The 16,315-nt window shown below is 40.0% G+C and overlaps 1 protein-coding gene across 1 annotated transcript; it reads right to left on the minus strand.

The window, feature by feature from the left end:
• Positions 1-317: 317 nt before the first annotated feature.
• Positions 318-13,269, minus strand: myo1hb (myosin IHb). The gene is made up of 31 exons (XM_030065878.1): positions 13,108-13,269; positions 12,572-12,687; positions 11,914-12,112; positions 11,691-11,771; positions 11,374-11,553; positions 11,124-11,222; positions 10,851-10,964; positions 9,882-9,953; positions 9,499-9,618; positions 9,322-9,389; positions 9,118-9,223; positions 8,870-8,950; positions 8,688-8,779; positions 8,122-8,216; positions 7,913-7,959; positions 7,069-7,149; positions 6,844-6,949; positions 6,485-6,602; positions 5,138-5,251; positions 4,448-4,524; positions 4,291-4,359; positions 4,034-4,118; positions 3,770-3,932; positions 3,233-3,316; positions 2,800-2,893; positions 2,242-2,297; positions 2,006-2,141; positions 1,820-1,890; positions 646-743; positions 418-517; positions 318-344 (listed from the first exon to the last, which is right to left on the minus strand). The coding sequence occupies exons 1-31, from the start codon at positions 13,231-13,233 to the stop codon at positions 318-320; spliced, it is 3,075 nt and encodes a 1,024-aa protein (XP_029921738.1). The 5' UTR covers positions 13,234-13,269.
• Between the last annotated feature and the right edge of the window lie 3,046 nt (positions 13,270-16,315).

A 16,315-nucleotide genomic window follows, 5' to 3' on the forward strand; every position in this document is an offset into this window, starting at 1 on the left:
TATAGGCCTACATCATATCCTGATTACAACTGCCTTTTGCCTCTGCATATATTGCTCAATACATATATTTGTATGTACACTTGCACATACACTTGTTCAGTTTCAATTAAGGCGGTATTGGCTGTAATTATGTAATAATAGTCTACAGTTTGTTGTGTAGCATTGTTGAGATGCCCCAAAATGTAAAAATCAACTGTATAAACACAAGTTTCTGGCAACAGCCACAGAGCAGGACTACAGAGCAAGCATGGCTGTCACTGAGATTTGCATGGCTGTGGGAGAGAGGGGAGCAGCGCCAGCCCTCGTCACTGCTCTCATCATCTTGACTTGGCTCTAGTAGATTCCTGAGAAGACAAAGAGCTCAGTTTACTGAAACTGCCATGAAAAATGAACGTACTTCTTGAACTCCATACTCACCACCATCAAATGGCCATTCTTTGCCCTGTAGACCATGGACTCCTGACCACTCTTGAAGTCAACAAACCCCTCTCTGCCAGGCTGGATATCAAATCGCACACTGCAAATGACAATGCCCAAGCTCAGGAGTCAGAAATAGTACATGCTTTGCCATAATTTCGATTGGTTTTCCATTTAGCTTTCACATTCAAAAAAGTATTGTACATGATCCAGCATTCAATTCTGTACCTGCCCTGGACCACTTTGATGCAGCTCTGCTTGCTGGTCACCAAACTTAACTTAGTCAAGGCTTCAAACAGGTAGTCACACTGCAGAACCAGATCCCCCTAAAACAAACAAAAAAAAAAAAAAAACAGAGGCGTTATTAGTTGAATGGTATGATTCGAAGATTTTATACTGTAATGTCTCAACCTGGAATGAAGCAATTCATTAAGTTATGTTTCTGATCTGCCCTTGGATTCTTGATTAAATTAAATTAAATTAAATTAAATTACAGTTACTAATCAAAATGTTGGTCCTTTCAAAGGGATTACATCTGAATATATTCTTTTCGGTAAAAATTTGAGTACAACACCATCAAGGGTAGGGTGGCTTACAAGGAGCTGTCTCTACGTCTAGACAGGCTCCCTTCATTGGACAGTGTGCGCTCACATTTCAGCGTTGTTTCTGACTGGTTTTGTTGTTTGAATTTGCACCGCCTCTTGTTTCCCAATCAAATCAATGCACATTGCTCTAAGCAACCAGAGCCTGCCACGTCTGGCTGCAACCTGTAAAAGCAGCTTGTTGTTTGTGATCTATATAACTGTGATTTGTTTAGGCAGTTGTACTTACATATCAAAACATTCTGATCTTAATTCATGTTCTACTGAAGAGGTTGACTGTTAGCGCTCTGTTGTGAGGTTTACATGCCTGCTTTAAACTTATGTTTTTAGGAATTGTCAGCTTTATTATTTGTTGGAAAAGTAAACAAAAAGTAATCAAACCTAATAAGATACATCACTTTGATCAAGTAATTAAAATAGTTACAATACTTATCACATTTTTAACAGGGGAACTGGGAATCTGTAACCTGTCCAACACTGGGTGTGGATTATTTCAAATATCTCCACGAGGACTTGCTGACCACTAATAATCCCAGTTTGGCGCTACTCTTGGGGGTAAGTCTCACGGCTTTGTTCACACTGTCTTTTAAGTGCAACAGCAGCTTTAAAAATGTCTTTGTGGCCAATGCAATATGAGTTTTCACTGTCTGAGGGTTGAGTGTTTTTGTTGCCACTGCAGACTTGTTATTGACCACAATACCAAACTGTTTTTTGTGCGAGGTCAAGTTTTGACTGTGACCTGAAATTGTTAATTAACTCAGTCAGTCAGTCAGCCAGTCTGTGCCTAATTTTCAGCCTACCTTCTGCTTGATGTCATCACATGTCACATGGAGAATCAGGAAGTTGTCACTCAGGTTGCTAACTGACACACCTATGAAAATAGAGTAACTTTGATTAGGTGAAACACATGTCACTGTGATGGCTACTTTCCATTACATGTGCTTCAAATAGTGATGTTTATGCTTTCTCGCAGTTGCACTGCTTACCTTTCAGTGAGCTGTAATCTATCCGCTGCTTGATCTTGGCCTCTTCCACCAGGTAGGCCGCCGCCTGAGTGAAGATGAGCTGCCGGAGACGAGGCCTGAAGCCATTCCTGTCATACTTCACCACGGGGACACTGTACTGTGGGAGGGACACGCAGAGGAACACAGGATCAGAGGGTAAAGATGCAATTAAAGCTCACTCTACAGGTCAAGTGCCATTAGTGCCATTGTTAATTTACCTTGATGCGTTCATGCTGAATCATCTGCAGCACTTTGACGTTTATGTCGTCCTCGCCTAGAGAAAATAGCAGCAGCTATTCAGAGTACAGCTTGCATAACAAGAGCTACAGATGCTCTCACTGCTGTTTCCCATGAGCAAAAATGTCTCAAGCATGATGTCATCAGTAAACAATAACTTGCTAATCAATGTGCAATGCAAACAAATGAACACAATCATCATCATCATCATCATCATCACCATCTCAGTGTTATTAAAAAATAATCACATTTCTGTTATTTCATTCACTCATATCCATAATATATCTTTTATATGAATAATGATTATTTAGAATAATCCGGAAAAGCTTTTATGACAAATTTGAGAAAACCAATAACATATCTCAGGTACATCAACACTTCCCATATACATACATCTTATCTGATTCACTGTTGACTTTTGCCCTTTCCATGAGCCCAGTTTCATCTGTTTAAGGACATTTGTGTAGATTAATGCTCAAAGGCTGAATGCTGTGCATGAAAACGTACTCAGCTGACAGGAAAATATTCTGCAGTCTTACTTATCCTGGTGTCCAGGAATGGTCTACACACACTGAAGGGGTAGTTTTCCTTCTTGCCTTTGAACATGGAGCTGGTCAGCAATTTGAGCTGAAGCTAGAGGCAGGAAGACACCAAAATATTACATATGTGTACATTATATAAATAGATCAGTTTCGATTTCTTTCCAACACCCAACACCCCTGATGTCTGAGGACGGTCAATGTACCGAAACATTACATAAATAAAATATATGTTGTAGGCTAGTGCAGACGCTGTGCGGGAGATGCACCTTTTCTTCTACACGCATTTATCTTCACGGACTGGATGTTGGAAATGTACAACTTCGGTTTAACAACACACACCAACACCGGACATGGCCATTCTTCCATCATTCCAGCACATATGTTTATATCAAAGTACATAACACTGTAGGTGGAAGACCTGGGATTATACCTGTGCCTTCCTCTGTGGTGTGATAGTGCGGATGTACGTCCGCACCATGTGGCGAATGAAGAGCTTCTGCAACAGCTGAGAGACCTACAAAAAGTTAACAGAACTTCAGTCTATAGACTGATGTCTACAGAACTTTCACTTTTGAAGCTTAGCATAGGCTATATGAAATACAGTATATCTGCAAAATATCTATAGAGTAGAATATGTGTACATAGAATGTATATTCATAATGTCTGTAAGTATAATTTTCATGTGGCAGTCCCTGATGCCCGGAATGTGAGACTGTGAGATTTCATTCAGCCTTATGGAACACATTAATGTTAATAAATATGAGTGTAAAATGATATAATAAAATACTAGCATACCCCATACCCAACAAATATAATATGGTAAATACACAGTATCAAACAGGATAATACATGTAGTAAATAGGATGGGGTAGGATAAAATATTACAAGATAATGTCATTGCCAGCCTATAGCCAACACGCATGTGGCTGTGGAATTAACGGCCATTGAAAAAACCTGTGTCACTCACCTCTTGCATTATAGGAGGAGGGGTTAGCCAGTTGTTTTTGTCCAGAAGTGTTTTGGGAAGGTTGTCTTTAAGCCGTGAGAGGTAGTTCTGCCTGACAAATGCCAGGTACTCACTGTTGTCAACGCAGGCTGGCTGATTTCTGGTCATGAAACCTTTAATGAACCTACGACATATCAGCAGACAGGTAACTCAGCAGTGCAGGTTTTGTTGAGTTCTTTGGTCTCTGTTTTTCCGTCACCAGTCCCATCTCATGGTGTCACTTACTTCTTTATGACTTTGACAGCCCATGCCCTCCTTTCTCGCTCCTTTCTAGCCATCAGACCTCTCCAGCAGGTCTCAATCTTGGTGGCTAATTAGGTAACACAAGCAAAAAGCAACTATATCATTTTTGTTGAAATACAGGATTCCCATAAATGCCTACTTATTGAAAGAGAGAGTAATATATGTACCCCAGTAACCCCAAATCCATCAAGGAAAGGCTTTTATTGTGTGCACAGAAAAGTAAATGGCATAAAACTCACCAGCTTCTCTCTGTTTCAGGAACTCTCCTTTCACCCTGTAGCCTTTGTATTTGGCCTGAATCCTTGTTGCTGTGGCAATGGGAGTTAACAGTTCATCCACATATATTAAAGTTCATTTATTGTATCACTACAGCTAAATGTTCAGAGCAAGACCCACCTAGCTCATGTTTGCAGACCTCAAATGCATCCTCTGTGGCAAAAAGAGTCCTGGGGTGGCGGATGAAAATTTTAGTCCTTGAGGGAAAGAAAACAGTGAGAACCTCCTATGTTTGTTTCCAAGTGTACCAGCACCCATCTCTTAAAGTCAAATTTAACAGATGATTTAACAAATTTAACAAAAAAAAAAAAAAAAAAAAAAAAAAAACAGAAGCCAGAGGATCTCAGAGACAGGAGCACCCCCTCCAGGCCAGACAGGCATGCAATGGGTGCTAAGTGGTCATCAGCTCAAATCAAATACAGTAACTGAAATGAAATAAAATCTAAATGAATCTAATCACAAAGAGAATAAAACAGACCTCTGGATGATTAATTCAATTCAATTCAATTCAAATGTATTTGTATAGAGTCAAATCATAGAACAGAAGCTATCACAAAACGCTTTACAGAAACCCAACAGCCTCACATGGACCAAAGTCTCCCCCAAGAGCAAGTGCAGGGTGACGGGGGTGAGGAAAAAACTCTTTTAACAGAGCCATAAACTTCGAGCGGAACCTGGCTCTGGGTGGGCGGCCATCTGCCTCGAAGGGTTGAGAGAGAGAGAGAGAGAGAGAGAGAGAGAGAGAGAGAGAGAGAGAGAGAGAGAGAGAGAGAGAGAGAAAGAGAGAGAGAGAGGGAAACATGTTCTCACCTGCCCATCTTGTATTCATTTGGTTTATAGCCCAGGTGTTTGATCAGACGCTGCACACCTTCTGCCGCTGTACCTTTCCAGTTGGGCCAGGTGTCCGGACACAGAGGCTTATATCTAATCACAGGGGCACACATCCACACACACACACACACACACACACACACAAACACACACACACTTCTGAATGCCTTATTCATTTATTTATTTATTATGCTTTTATTATCAATGCAGAAGACTTAGATATTATCGAGGTTTAGGTCCCCATCCAGAAATTTGTTAAGCCCCTAACAATCCGCCCCAAAAAAATCAATATTACACATTTAGTAGGATTTTGTTTTTCAATGAAAAACATCCCTTAATGTCTTAAATATGACTCTGAATCTTGCCCTCATTAAAGCTGTGCAGATCTATGAATATGCAAATAGTCCGTGCCCACCCCCCCTGCCTGCTGGCACATCAGCTCAAACCCAGAGCTCTGTTCAGAGAATGCAGACATCCTGTCCTGCAACAGTCGTGAACATAGTGCCATATTTCCAGCAAACCTCTTAGCTACACCAGTGTTGTTCATGTGAAGCAGCCATTTTGAGTTGGTCTTGTTTTGTTGAAAACCAAATACAAGCAGCAGTCCACTGCCAGCACCACAGAGCTGGTACTAATGATTTGGAAAGCACCACCATGTCAGTTGACATGACTGAACATGGAATTTGTACCAAATCCAGCTGAGCCGGGGTCCATCTGAATCTCAGATTTTAGGGGCATGCACACACACCTCCACCTTCAATAGAGGAGTGTGAAAACATCTCTCTAGTAACAAACTTTGGACAGATACAAGTAGTCAAGCCCACACATTTTAGGGGACAGAAACAAGAGAAAAACCCATTTTTGAGTGAAGAGTGACTTTAAGGGTTAGTTCACCTAAGGGCAGCAATCTTGCTGCCTGGCTTTGCAAGTGTGCAGGCCTGTGATTCAGTCCAGTTACAGTGAGCCAGTGGACATATATATCCAAGACTGCCAAATATCAGAACTGATAGATGGCAGGTAAGTCCCAGGTTAATGAAAGCCTGATCCATATACAGGTCAAATGGACAACCTATCTCAACAATTTGGACCATCTTTTAGCCTGCATCCACAACATCTGAGGACAGGTTGTCATCATTAGTTAAACTCTCTAGGCATCATGTGTGTTTTGCTACTCAATAGACCAATAGACCTCTGCAAGCATTACAGCCACTAACAAATAATGTTACATTTCCCAAATGCAGTAATTGTAAAACATGTCAAATTAATTAATTTTGTCAAGTAATTTCATAAACAAACAGAAGTGAAATAAGCTGTGCACTTAGCAACCTCTGGAGGAAGATCTCATATCTGCGGCGGTAAGCAAATCCAGCACGTCTGACCCTCAGGTGCTCCATCAGCCCCAGATACTTCACTTGATGTCGCACCAGCACGTCATCAAAGCGCCCTGCAGGAGATGCAGGGTGACAGGACAACAAGTCAGGCCATGCAGTCTCAATGAAGCCCCACATTTAGAACAACATCAGAGGCCATGGATCAAACAGTCTGCTGTAACTGTGTTATGGGTGAGTGCGAGCTGAACATGTACAAGGTACTCCTGGAGGTACTGTATGTAGTACACTATTAACTTGTGGCTAGGGTTTGAAGTTGAATGCAGTGGTGGTGGGGTTCAGCTGACAAGGCCTCACCTGGCTGCTTGCCTTCATTGGGCTTGATGCAGCGGACATACCAGGGCTCTTTGGACATGAGGATCTCAGTCAAGCCCACCAGGCTGCTCTTAAACTGAGTGACCACCTGCAGAGGTATAGCAAAACCAGATGAATGTGCTTATTCACAGTAGTCAATGTGACAGTTTTGTATGAGCGAAATCTCAAAATCAGTGGGTGAGCATCATCATTTGAATCATGTCTTACTGTTTCTGGTCTCTTTTTGCTGTCTGGCTCAGTAGAAGGAAAACAGTGTTTGATAATGGAATTCTTGGACTGGCGCATGACCTTAATGGGAAAAAATAAAATATAGTAACCACCAAATTCTATCTCTCCTTCTCCATTAATCATCTCTCCCCTCAAAATAGGATGATTTAACTGAAGGCAAATTTATTAAAGTTCTAGATTTTTCTGTAGTTCATTTTAGATGTGGATTTGGTAGTTTTAGTCATGTAGATTTTAGTTTTTGCAGAGGTTTAGATTTAACCTTAATTTTCATATAGTTTCATTTCCAGTTTTAGTAAACTTATTTTGGAGTGTTTTCATAAGATGGCATGGGGGCCTGGTGAGTTGGCCTATAGAGTAGTGCCATCTAGCAGCATAGATTGCATTTAGTAACAAAAAAAAAAAAAATAAAAAAAAATAGGCAAACATTTTCTGTCTAAAAAGGCCGAAGCTGAAATTGTTTCACAAAAGCTGTATTTATTTTTGGTTTGTTTTACAAATGATAGTGATACAGCCCCTTTTTAACACCTCGTTTTCACGTTAGTTTAGATTAACTGTAATTGTTTAGTCATAGCCCTGATCAAATCAGTACACATAGACCATAACACACTAGATAAGAGAAAAATCAGGTTTTGTAGCTTGTAGGGGGCACACGGTTCTCCCCCTAAAATTACAATCAGTCTATTCCAAACCAATGCTTACCAATCAGCTGTTCAATAATTCACAGGTGTGCTTCACAATGAATAATGCATGTGTTGTGTCGGAAGCAAACTTCTCGACATGCTGCCTTCATTAGCTGCGGGCAAAGGGCAACAGGCACACTTACCTCTTTAACATTTCGGTACAATAGATCGTTGTTTTTGTCCAAGAATCCTGATGAACAGAAATGAGTTTATAGGACAAAGAATGATGGAGACACTATTACTAAACATATGTACACAAACGTATGTAAGAAGGTATGGAGGCATGTCAGGCTCTGATGGTGCAATAAAGTTGGTTATCAAGGAATATTTCCATATGGAAGTGGTGTCTCACCGACCACACAGTATGTAACCTCCCCGGCATAGTGCAAGAGGCGGAAGTCTCCTCTTTCCAGCGTTTTCCTGGTCTTTTGATCTGCAAGTTTGTGTCTGCAGGAAGAGGAAAGATAGAAAGGAATATGTTTTACTATGACGACGAGCATGAGGTCCGTGCTCAAATACTTCACAGGACAGTGTTGACAACATCTCATCTGTGTGTGTGTGTGTGTGTGTGTGTGTGTGTAATAGATAAATAAACATAAATAAAGTGAATCAGTACAAAGAATATAAGAAAAAAGAAAAAAATGTATACCCTATAAGAGTAATAAAAAATCAAATATACTAAAATATATAAAATAGCTACAGACCTTACAACTTTGAACCTTTAGAATATGTATACATCTAAAATAGATAGATGTATACTCATGATATAACACACACACACACACACACACACACATATAGATAGATAGATAGATAGATAGATAGATAGATAGATAGATAGATAGATAGATATACTGTAGCAAGAGAGAGAGAGAGATACACAGATGCAGATATAGGATATGCTAGTGTAGTACTCACGTGACAAAATGAGGATGACCACCCATCTTTTCCTCCATCTTTTCCAGGAAGGTAAGATCTGTGGCCTCTCCAGGACGTAAGCATTCCTCATCCTATATAAGTCAACAAAAATCAAAAATTCAGCCCTTTTTTTTTTTTTTTTTGTATGTGTGTTTTAAGCTATTATTTAATCATGTCTTTACCAATACAGAGATGATGCCTCTGTGCTTCTCCTCCACCAGGTCACAGATGATCTTGTTGTTGAAATATGGCACTGGTTCCCACTGAGCAGAAAAAAACAGCAGAAAATTCATCACTTATGTTCTGGGCCCTCAGTAGATTGAGCCTCTTTGTATTGCTTGCAATTTTATGTTTACTTGTCAAACAGCGTTCTGAGCAGCAAATGTCAACACATACGAGGAAAGATTGTGTGTCTAGTAAGAATATTTACTTCAATTCCTTCCATCTCGTACTCCTCCTGCTCTGACTTCAGGGTCAGCTGGATGAAAAGCTGCTGGAGCTTCTCATTACAATAGTTGATGCAAAACTGCTCGAAGCTAGAATAAATAAATAAGTAAATAAATAAATAGAACTGTCATCAACAGAGCAATTTCTCACATTCATTGTCGTTATCCTCTTCTGTGCATTTTCTCACCTGTTAACATGGAAAACCTCAAACCCGTAGATGTCCAGCAGACCAATCACTGTTTTCCTGGAGGAATCCTGTATATAAATAATGCAGAGAGCATGCTTCCTTCCTTCCTTTGCTCTTGCAAACTGATTGCACAGGGAGTAGATTGCTTTGTTTGCTGCATCTGTATTGTTTACCCACCTTGTTAGCTAATGACTCGTTAATCTTGTTGACCAGCCAGTTGAAAGTCCGCCCATAGATGGCTTTGGCTAGGGCGTCTCTGGCATACACTGCGTGGTCCACAGTGAAGGGAGTGAACAGCTTGACAAAAACAGAAAGGCAAAACATTAAGGATAGAATCATGACAAAGAAGTTACTGCAAGAGAAAAGGTGAAATTAACATTGTACTTTCATCTTGCTGTTACCTACATCTAAAAAAGTATGGTCCAGTGTCTGACAAATAATATTTTGATTAAAAACATTTTGAGCACTGCAATCTCAACTTGAAACCAGTAACTCCAGTAAGAATCATTGTAATATATTCATGTTTTCTACTATAAATTAAACAAAAGTGTTTAAGTCACCTCCTCTGCTTTGGCTTCAATCTTCCTGTGGGTTAAGCCCTGTTGTAGCACCTGAGGAGGAATGCCCAGCAACTACAGAGTGGCAAAGCAAAATCAGACATATTATATCAAATCTCTACCTGGTGACACAAACTGTCCAAGGTATGCACTGATGGTAAATGGACTGCATTTCTATAGCGCTTTTCTAGTCTACTGACCACTCAAAGCGCTTTACAATGTTTGCCTCACATTCACACCCTGATGGCAGAGGCTGCCGTGCAGGGTGCCTAGCTGTCCATCAGGAGTGGCGAGGGGTTCAGTATCTTGCTCAAGGACACTTCAACACACTCTCGAGGAGCCGGGGATCGAACCGGGAACCCTCCAGTTACCAGACAACTACTCTACCTCCTGAGCCACGCCGCTCCTTTATACACTAATTTATACATATATACGTGTGTGTGTGTGTGTGTGTGTGTGTCTTTGTATATGTATATGTACGTATATGTATACACACATACATACATACATACATACACACACACACACACACACACATACATATATATAGATATATTTATTTATTTTGAGGCTGACATCAATACTATCTAACTTGCCACCCAGTGGCTGATAGTGATGTGATTGTGCTATGCGTTTTTGTAAGAATGTGGGCAGATGAAGCCTTCCACAAGGCCTGTCTTCAGAAAAAATGCTTTTAAACAAAAAACTGTGTCTTTTACTCTGTTGAGTATTGCTGTTGCAGATTCAACAGTTTTTATAAGTCATACATTTTGAAAAAAAAAAAAAAAAGACAAGCCAGTTCCATAACTGGCCCACTATCAGCAGTAAAAAATAATCCCAGACCAATAGTGATGTTGCTTTTTAAATAGGTAGCATTACATCACTTTCTAAAGCTGATCTCAGTTTATACTGATTGTTTGCCAATGTATCGGTGCAGCCCTGGTTTTACCAATTTACCTTTCTGTGTCTCACCTTTGACAGCCAGTGCATTTCTGGATTGTTGTTGAGAATGGCATATCCTCGAGGATCTGCACCAAACTTAACATTTCCCAAGTGGAGCACGCTGGCAATAATTCCAAACAGGTGCTGCATTTTGCACAGAGAGAAATACCTCAATCAACAAAACCTATCATATGTAGTTTTACATTCACTTTGGACAAATTTTACAGTGTTTGTCCTACCTCTTTGAGTGTTATCACCTAATCAGGCTAACATATATTGTGAAAATATGCAGTGCAACATCACCTCTATATCATTCTCACTGAAATCCACAACAGAGAGGGCTTTTTGCACTGTCCTCCAGTCACTTTTATCGTTGACAGAGCTCACTTTGGCACAATCCCCCTGGAGGAAACATGGACATGAAATGGAATGAATCAAACAATTTTGAGATTTTGGACGCCAAACTAAATGACAGTGCCCCTGCCTCCTGATGAGGTCTGTATGCAGTGGTTTGGCTTCCCCTGGTGAAGTGTTGTGTGTGTTCTTCTCTGACCTGTACCAGGTAGCTGTAGAGCTGGCAGTTCCTCTGCAGGCCAAGCCAGCGGAGCAGCTCATCCTCTCCTCCTTCCACCAGCTGATAAAAGATGTGGAAGTTTCTCTCTCCGTGGTTCTGATGGACAACACGGGACTTCTCCAGCAGGTAACTGAGGATATGTCCACCAACAGCTCCACCCTGAGAGAGAGACATAATCCATGACCCAACCTCTGTGCCCAACCCAAGTACCCTGAGGTCATTGGCGTGATGGGCTGCACATTATCTTGGCGTTTAAATGGTGACAATGTCAAGTTGTCAAAGTTATTTCAGTCCACCTGGTGGTCAAACTGGATGTCCATGTACTTCCCAAAGCGGCTTGAGTTGTCATTCTTCAGGGTTTTGGCATTTCCAAAAGCCTTGCAGAAGTTTAACAAAAAAAAAAAAAAAAAAAAAAAAAAAAAGCCAGTTAAGTGCCTCAGATATTTGGTATATTTCTCTTATATATTATGGTGAACCAGCAGATGTCTTGTCACCTGTGTCTATTAAAATAACACTGACCTCCAGCACTGGGTTTGAGAGGAGCAGTCTGTCTCGAACATTGTTCAGGAGTTTGGTACTGGGGCAGCTGACAGCATAGAACTGCAGGATTTTCTTGGAAGCCTCCGTCTTCCCTGCCCCACTCTCCCCTGAGATCAGGATGAAGTGGTTGTTGAACTCAGTCAGCATGGTGCGAAAGACGTTGTCTGCCAGAGCATAACTGAAAATACAGTGACTGATCAAATTCAACCCCTTTTTAACCATTAGAACATAACCAGGCTCTCGGGTATTCAGTCAACTGACAGCCTGGAGAAAGTTATTCATAGTTTTACCAGTCATTTTGAATGTTTGGCCCATTCACTACAGTTTATCCACATTTTACATTACAACAAATCAATCAGAGGCACTAAGATTTCACATCATATAATAAACATCCCTCATTTTCAAGTACGAATTTTTGGTTCAAACATCCCGTGAACAGCTCAGTGCTTAGAGTGCTTAAAGACTTACTATTGATACTAAGATTCATTTAATCACTTGTAAGACTGGCTGAGGTTGAATCATATCTTTAGGGTTAGGGTTAGGGTTAGGGTTAGGGTTAGGGTTAGAATCATACCCAACACAAATTATATTCCAATACACAAAATATAGTAGCAAAACAAAAGAAAAATGATCTTACATATGAGGTGGAAGCTCAAAAAAGTTTACACCCATATATGTGTCCATTTGCTTCTTGCTGTAGATGTCTAGTTCCTTATACGGATTAACCGACACCAGGAGAGTTCCTATGTACGTCTGTAAAAAAAAAAAAAAAAAAAAAAAAACACAAGAAAGGGATACAAAACACTTTTCTTTTCTGTTGTCTGATAAGCACATTTTCATAGAAAGATAAAGAGGCATTATATGAAGGACGTCAGTGGTGTGGTGTTTATGTATCACTGCATCGATAAATAATGTTCCTCTTATCAGTAACAATAAGTATGGTTAAGCACTTGTCAGGACCTTCCAGAGAGCAGGGACCTTTAGAGTGCTCACTCTGCAAATGAAAAGTACAGCAGCTGCTGTTTCAGCAATATAAGCTGCTAGATTCAGTAAAGCGGAACACAGTATTAGGTCCTTGTCGGGTTGAAGGTTGAAGATGTGATCTTTAATTAGAGTGAGAGAGAGAGAGGTCAGCCTGGTTATTCAACATTACACCGCACAGGAAAGACTCACGTAAATGAGATTCTCATGGAAGCGCTTCCTTAGGTTGTCCAGGAAGGCACTCTCACTGGTGTAAGCATCCAGCAGAACAAAATCCTGGATGCCCACACGATCCCGGGCTGTCAGAGAGGCCTCCATGTTCCGCAGGATCTGGTTACACCGCTCCTCTAGGCTCTGTGCCCAAGAAGGAACAGAGTCAGTGATATGCCCAGGAAACTAGATCTCACAACAGCATGAGGTGCCATAACAAAACAGCTGTATACATTTGATGAAAACCTGATTACACAAGTTGCTGCTCTAACTTAATCTGCTTATATGTTCTTTTCAGGGAACAAGCCCTTCACTGTAGTATTTGATGGCATACTCTCTCTCTCTCACAGTGAGGCCTATATGCTATATGTCCTTTGCTTTTGTGTCCTGTTTTCACAATTATCTCTTTTTGTTTGAGGTTGTCACCAACAAGGTTAATATAGTTAACTAAAATTAAACTAAAACGTTGTGTGAAGAAAACATTTTAGTTTACTGTACTACTTTACTACTATACTAATACTTTACTTTAGTTTATTGTGTGCATATAAAACTATAAAACTAAAATAAAATCAAACTATAGAGAAAATGTGTTTAGTTTTGCTGTTGGTTAGTTTGGTCAAATGTGTGAAGACAACAAGCATGAGGAGGTGTCGGTGCTGATCACTGAGACTGGGACATCAACAACGACATCAATGCCTTCACAAAGTGTCGGCTTTGGATTGGAATAAATATTCTGACAAACACCACTCATATTAGAATAAAAAACTCAAACTCATACTGGCACTAAGAAAAACATTTTCAAACAGCAAAAACTCAACTGGAACCAGCAAACCCACTCTTGAAACGATCTGAAATTGAACTGAATTGACAACAAATATGAAAAACAAAATAAAAATAACAACAAAATGAAAAATACAAAACTGTAATAACTCTGGTCACAGCTTGGAAACACGAACACACAGAATCATAACCAACATGGGATATTCGTTCGCCACAAGACAACTCACTTCCTCCTTGTATGTCCCATATCTGTTCCTTCCAGTCAGAGCAGTTGACAGCCTTGTTTACATCCTCTGTGCTCATGACTAATGTCATTTCAGCCATCACTATCTAATCTGCTTCTGTGCTTTTTTTAAAGAGCAATTAGTCATTTTTTTTCTGTTTTTGTGACAAAAACAGGGAAACCCAAAATCACACAAAACATAAATCCTCCCCACAGTACGTCTCTTGAAATCGTTACATTTAAAATGAAAATTTGACTTTGGTACATTATCATCATACTGTGCAGAATGCACTGCAATCTAAAAATATACTACTGAACGTATGCCAGGAGAAATAATCAGCAATCTTGATGCACTTTAATTACGGTGCAATGAAAGAGTCACCTGGTATTATGCCTCAATAGTTTGGCCCGCATCTCTGCCAAGTTAACCTGTCACCACACACCCATATCACAGCGACTGACACTCAAGCCATTCTCGAATAAAAGAAGCCTTTGCACAGCTTTCCCAACAGCAAAAACTCAGTAAAATGCTGAAGCTAAATGCAATCGAATATATGTATGCATGATCACTGAAATATGCAACCATGTTTCCCAGGAAAAAGTGACATTTCCCTACCGTGAAGCTGCCAGCTGTGTGTGCCCCAGTGCTTTTTCTGAACTGAACATCTGGTTGTGTTGAAGGGAAGGGACAGGAGAGTGACAGGAAGCATAGACATATTACAGCCTCCATTTCCTCCAATAGGAAGCCATTAATATTGTAGCAAGTGTGCAACAAAGGAAGCAAAGCTGATTGTATGTATTTGTGTGTGTGTGTGTGTGTGTGTGTGTGTGTGTGTGTGTACGTGCATGCCTGTGTGTGTAGAGAAAGGTTAGAGGCTGACATGGCACATACAGAGAGGACTGGAGTATGACTGTGTTTGTTCTTTTTTGGTCATTTATGTGTCATTTATGTTTCTGCTTTGCCAACCACATTTCATCAAATTGCTTTTATTGAATTTCTGCTCAGTAAAAAAAAAAAAAAAAAAAAAAAAAAAACGTCATCACACCATAAACTATTTTAAACACAAATCACAGGAAATCTCTATCAGTTCAAGTTGCAGGGATGACGATGGGAAAAGGGGACAGTGTGTGAGGTCATTTATCACTTAGTTTATTGTTAGCCCATGGCTCTTCATATGCAATTTCCCAAGGGCAAGGACACAGGACAGCCTTTAGACAAACCCCAGGAATGCACCCCCCACCACCATCAGTACACACACACACACACACACACACACACACACACACACACACACACACAAACACATACGTACATAAATATAGTGAAGAAGAAAGAGACAAGAAATATCTAAGCCAAAAGAGGCATACACAGAGACACACAGACATACTTTTTTGTAAAATGTGCAGTGAAGTTGGAGCTGAATAAGTATCTCAAAGACCATAACAACTCCGAGGAGGAAAAATAAACCATATATTCATACGTACTTGAATGAATGAAGGCACCAGTCAACTACACATCCATCTCTCCGTCCTTAGCAGTTAAATACAGCTAAGGTCTTCATGAGTGCCAGCCATGCAGCAAAAATTTAGGCTGTTGTTGTTTCAAACTTACTTTATGTAAAAGAAAGAACATTTTACAAGTCTTTTCACAATATTTCTCATCGTCTTTGTTTGGGAAAATACATAATAGTTAATGAAAAGGAGAGTAAAAAGAAAAAAACATAAAATCTCATACAATCAAGCATCATCATCTAAAATTACATCTCATGCAATATTTAATGGCAAAGTTTTTTTCCATTCAGTGGCCCAAACACAAGACTTGTGTCCCAGACACCAATTTGTCGACACAGATGCCACAGACACCAATTTGTGTGCTTCATGGAGGAAGCCTTTCTTTGATGACTAACATTACAAAGGAGCGAGAACCAGTTTTAACGTTTTTTAAACCAAAAGGTCTTCCCAACATGCTTCAGAACACACACATTAGAGGCTGGCTTGAGATGAATCAGAATGTAAATAATGATAGGAGTAAAAATAAAAAATCCATATTGTAGCAAAATTCAAGTGGCGACACCTCTAATTTTAGAAATGTCTCTACCAAACTAAAAATGTACAATTGTTCATGAAATGAGTTCATCAGTGCTGTTTATCAGTAACTCTTGAGGTGCTATTGCAGTGTGCCAACTG

The sequence above is a fragment of the Myripristis murdjan genome, chromosome 12, assembly GCF_902150065.1.
Source record: "Myripristis murdjan chromosome 12, fMyrMur1.1, whole genome shotgun sequence".
NCBI lineage: Eukaryota > Metazoa > Chordata > Actinopteri > Holocentriformes > Holocentridae > Myripristis > Myripristis murdjan.

Bases quoted from the DNA above. Each gene is read 5' to 3' on its own strand.
- myo1hb (XM_030065878.1), bottom strand. From the start codon at position 13,233: ATGGAGGCCTCTCTGACAGCCCGGGATCGTGTGGGCATCCAGGATTTT. The intron at 7,150-7,912 runs GTAAGTGTGCCT...TTTCCCATTAAG, and splicing joins TGTACCGAAATGTTAAAGAG to GTCATGCGCCAGTCCAAGAA. The intron at 744-1,819 runs GTAGGCTGAAAA...TGTTTGTTTTAG, and splicing joins GTGATGACATCAAGCAGAAG to GGGGATCTGGTTCTGCAGTG.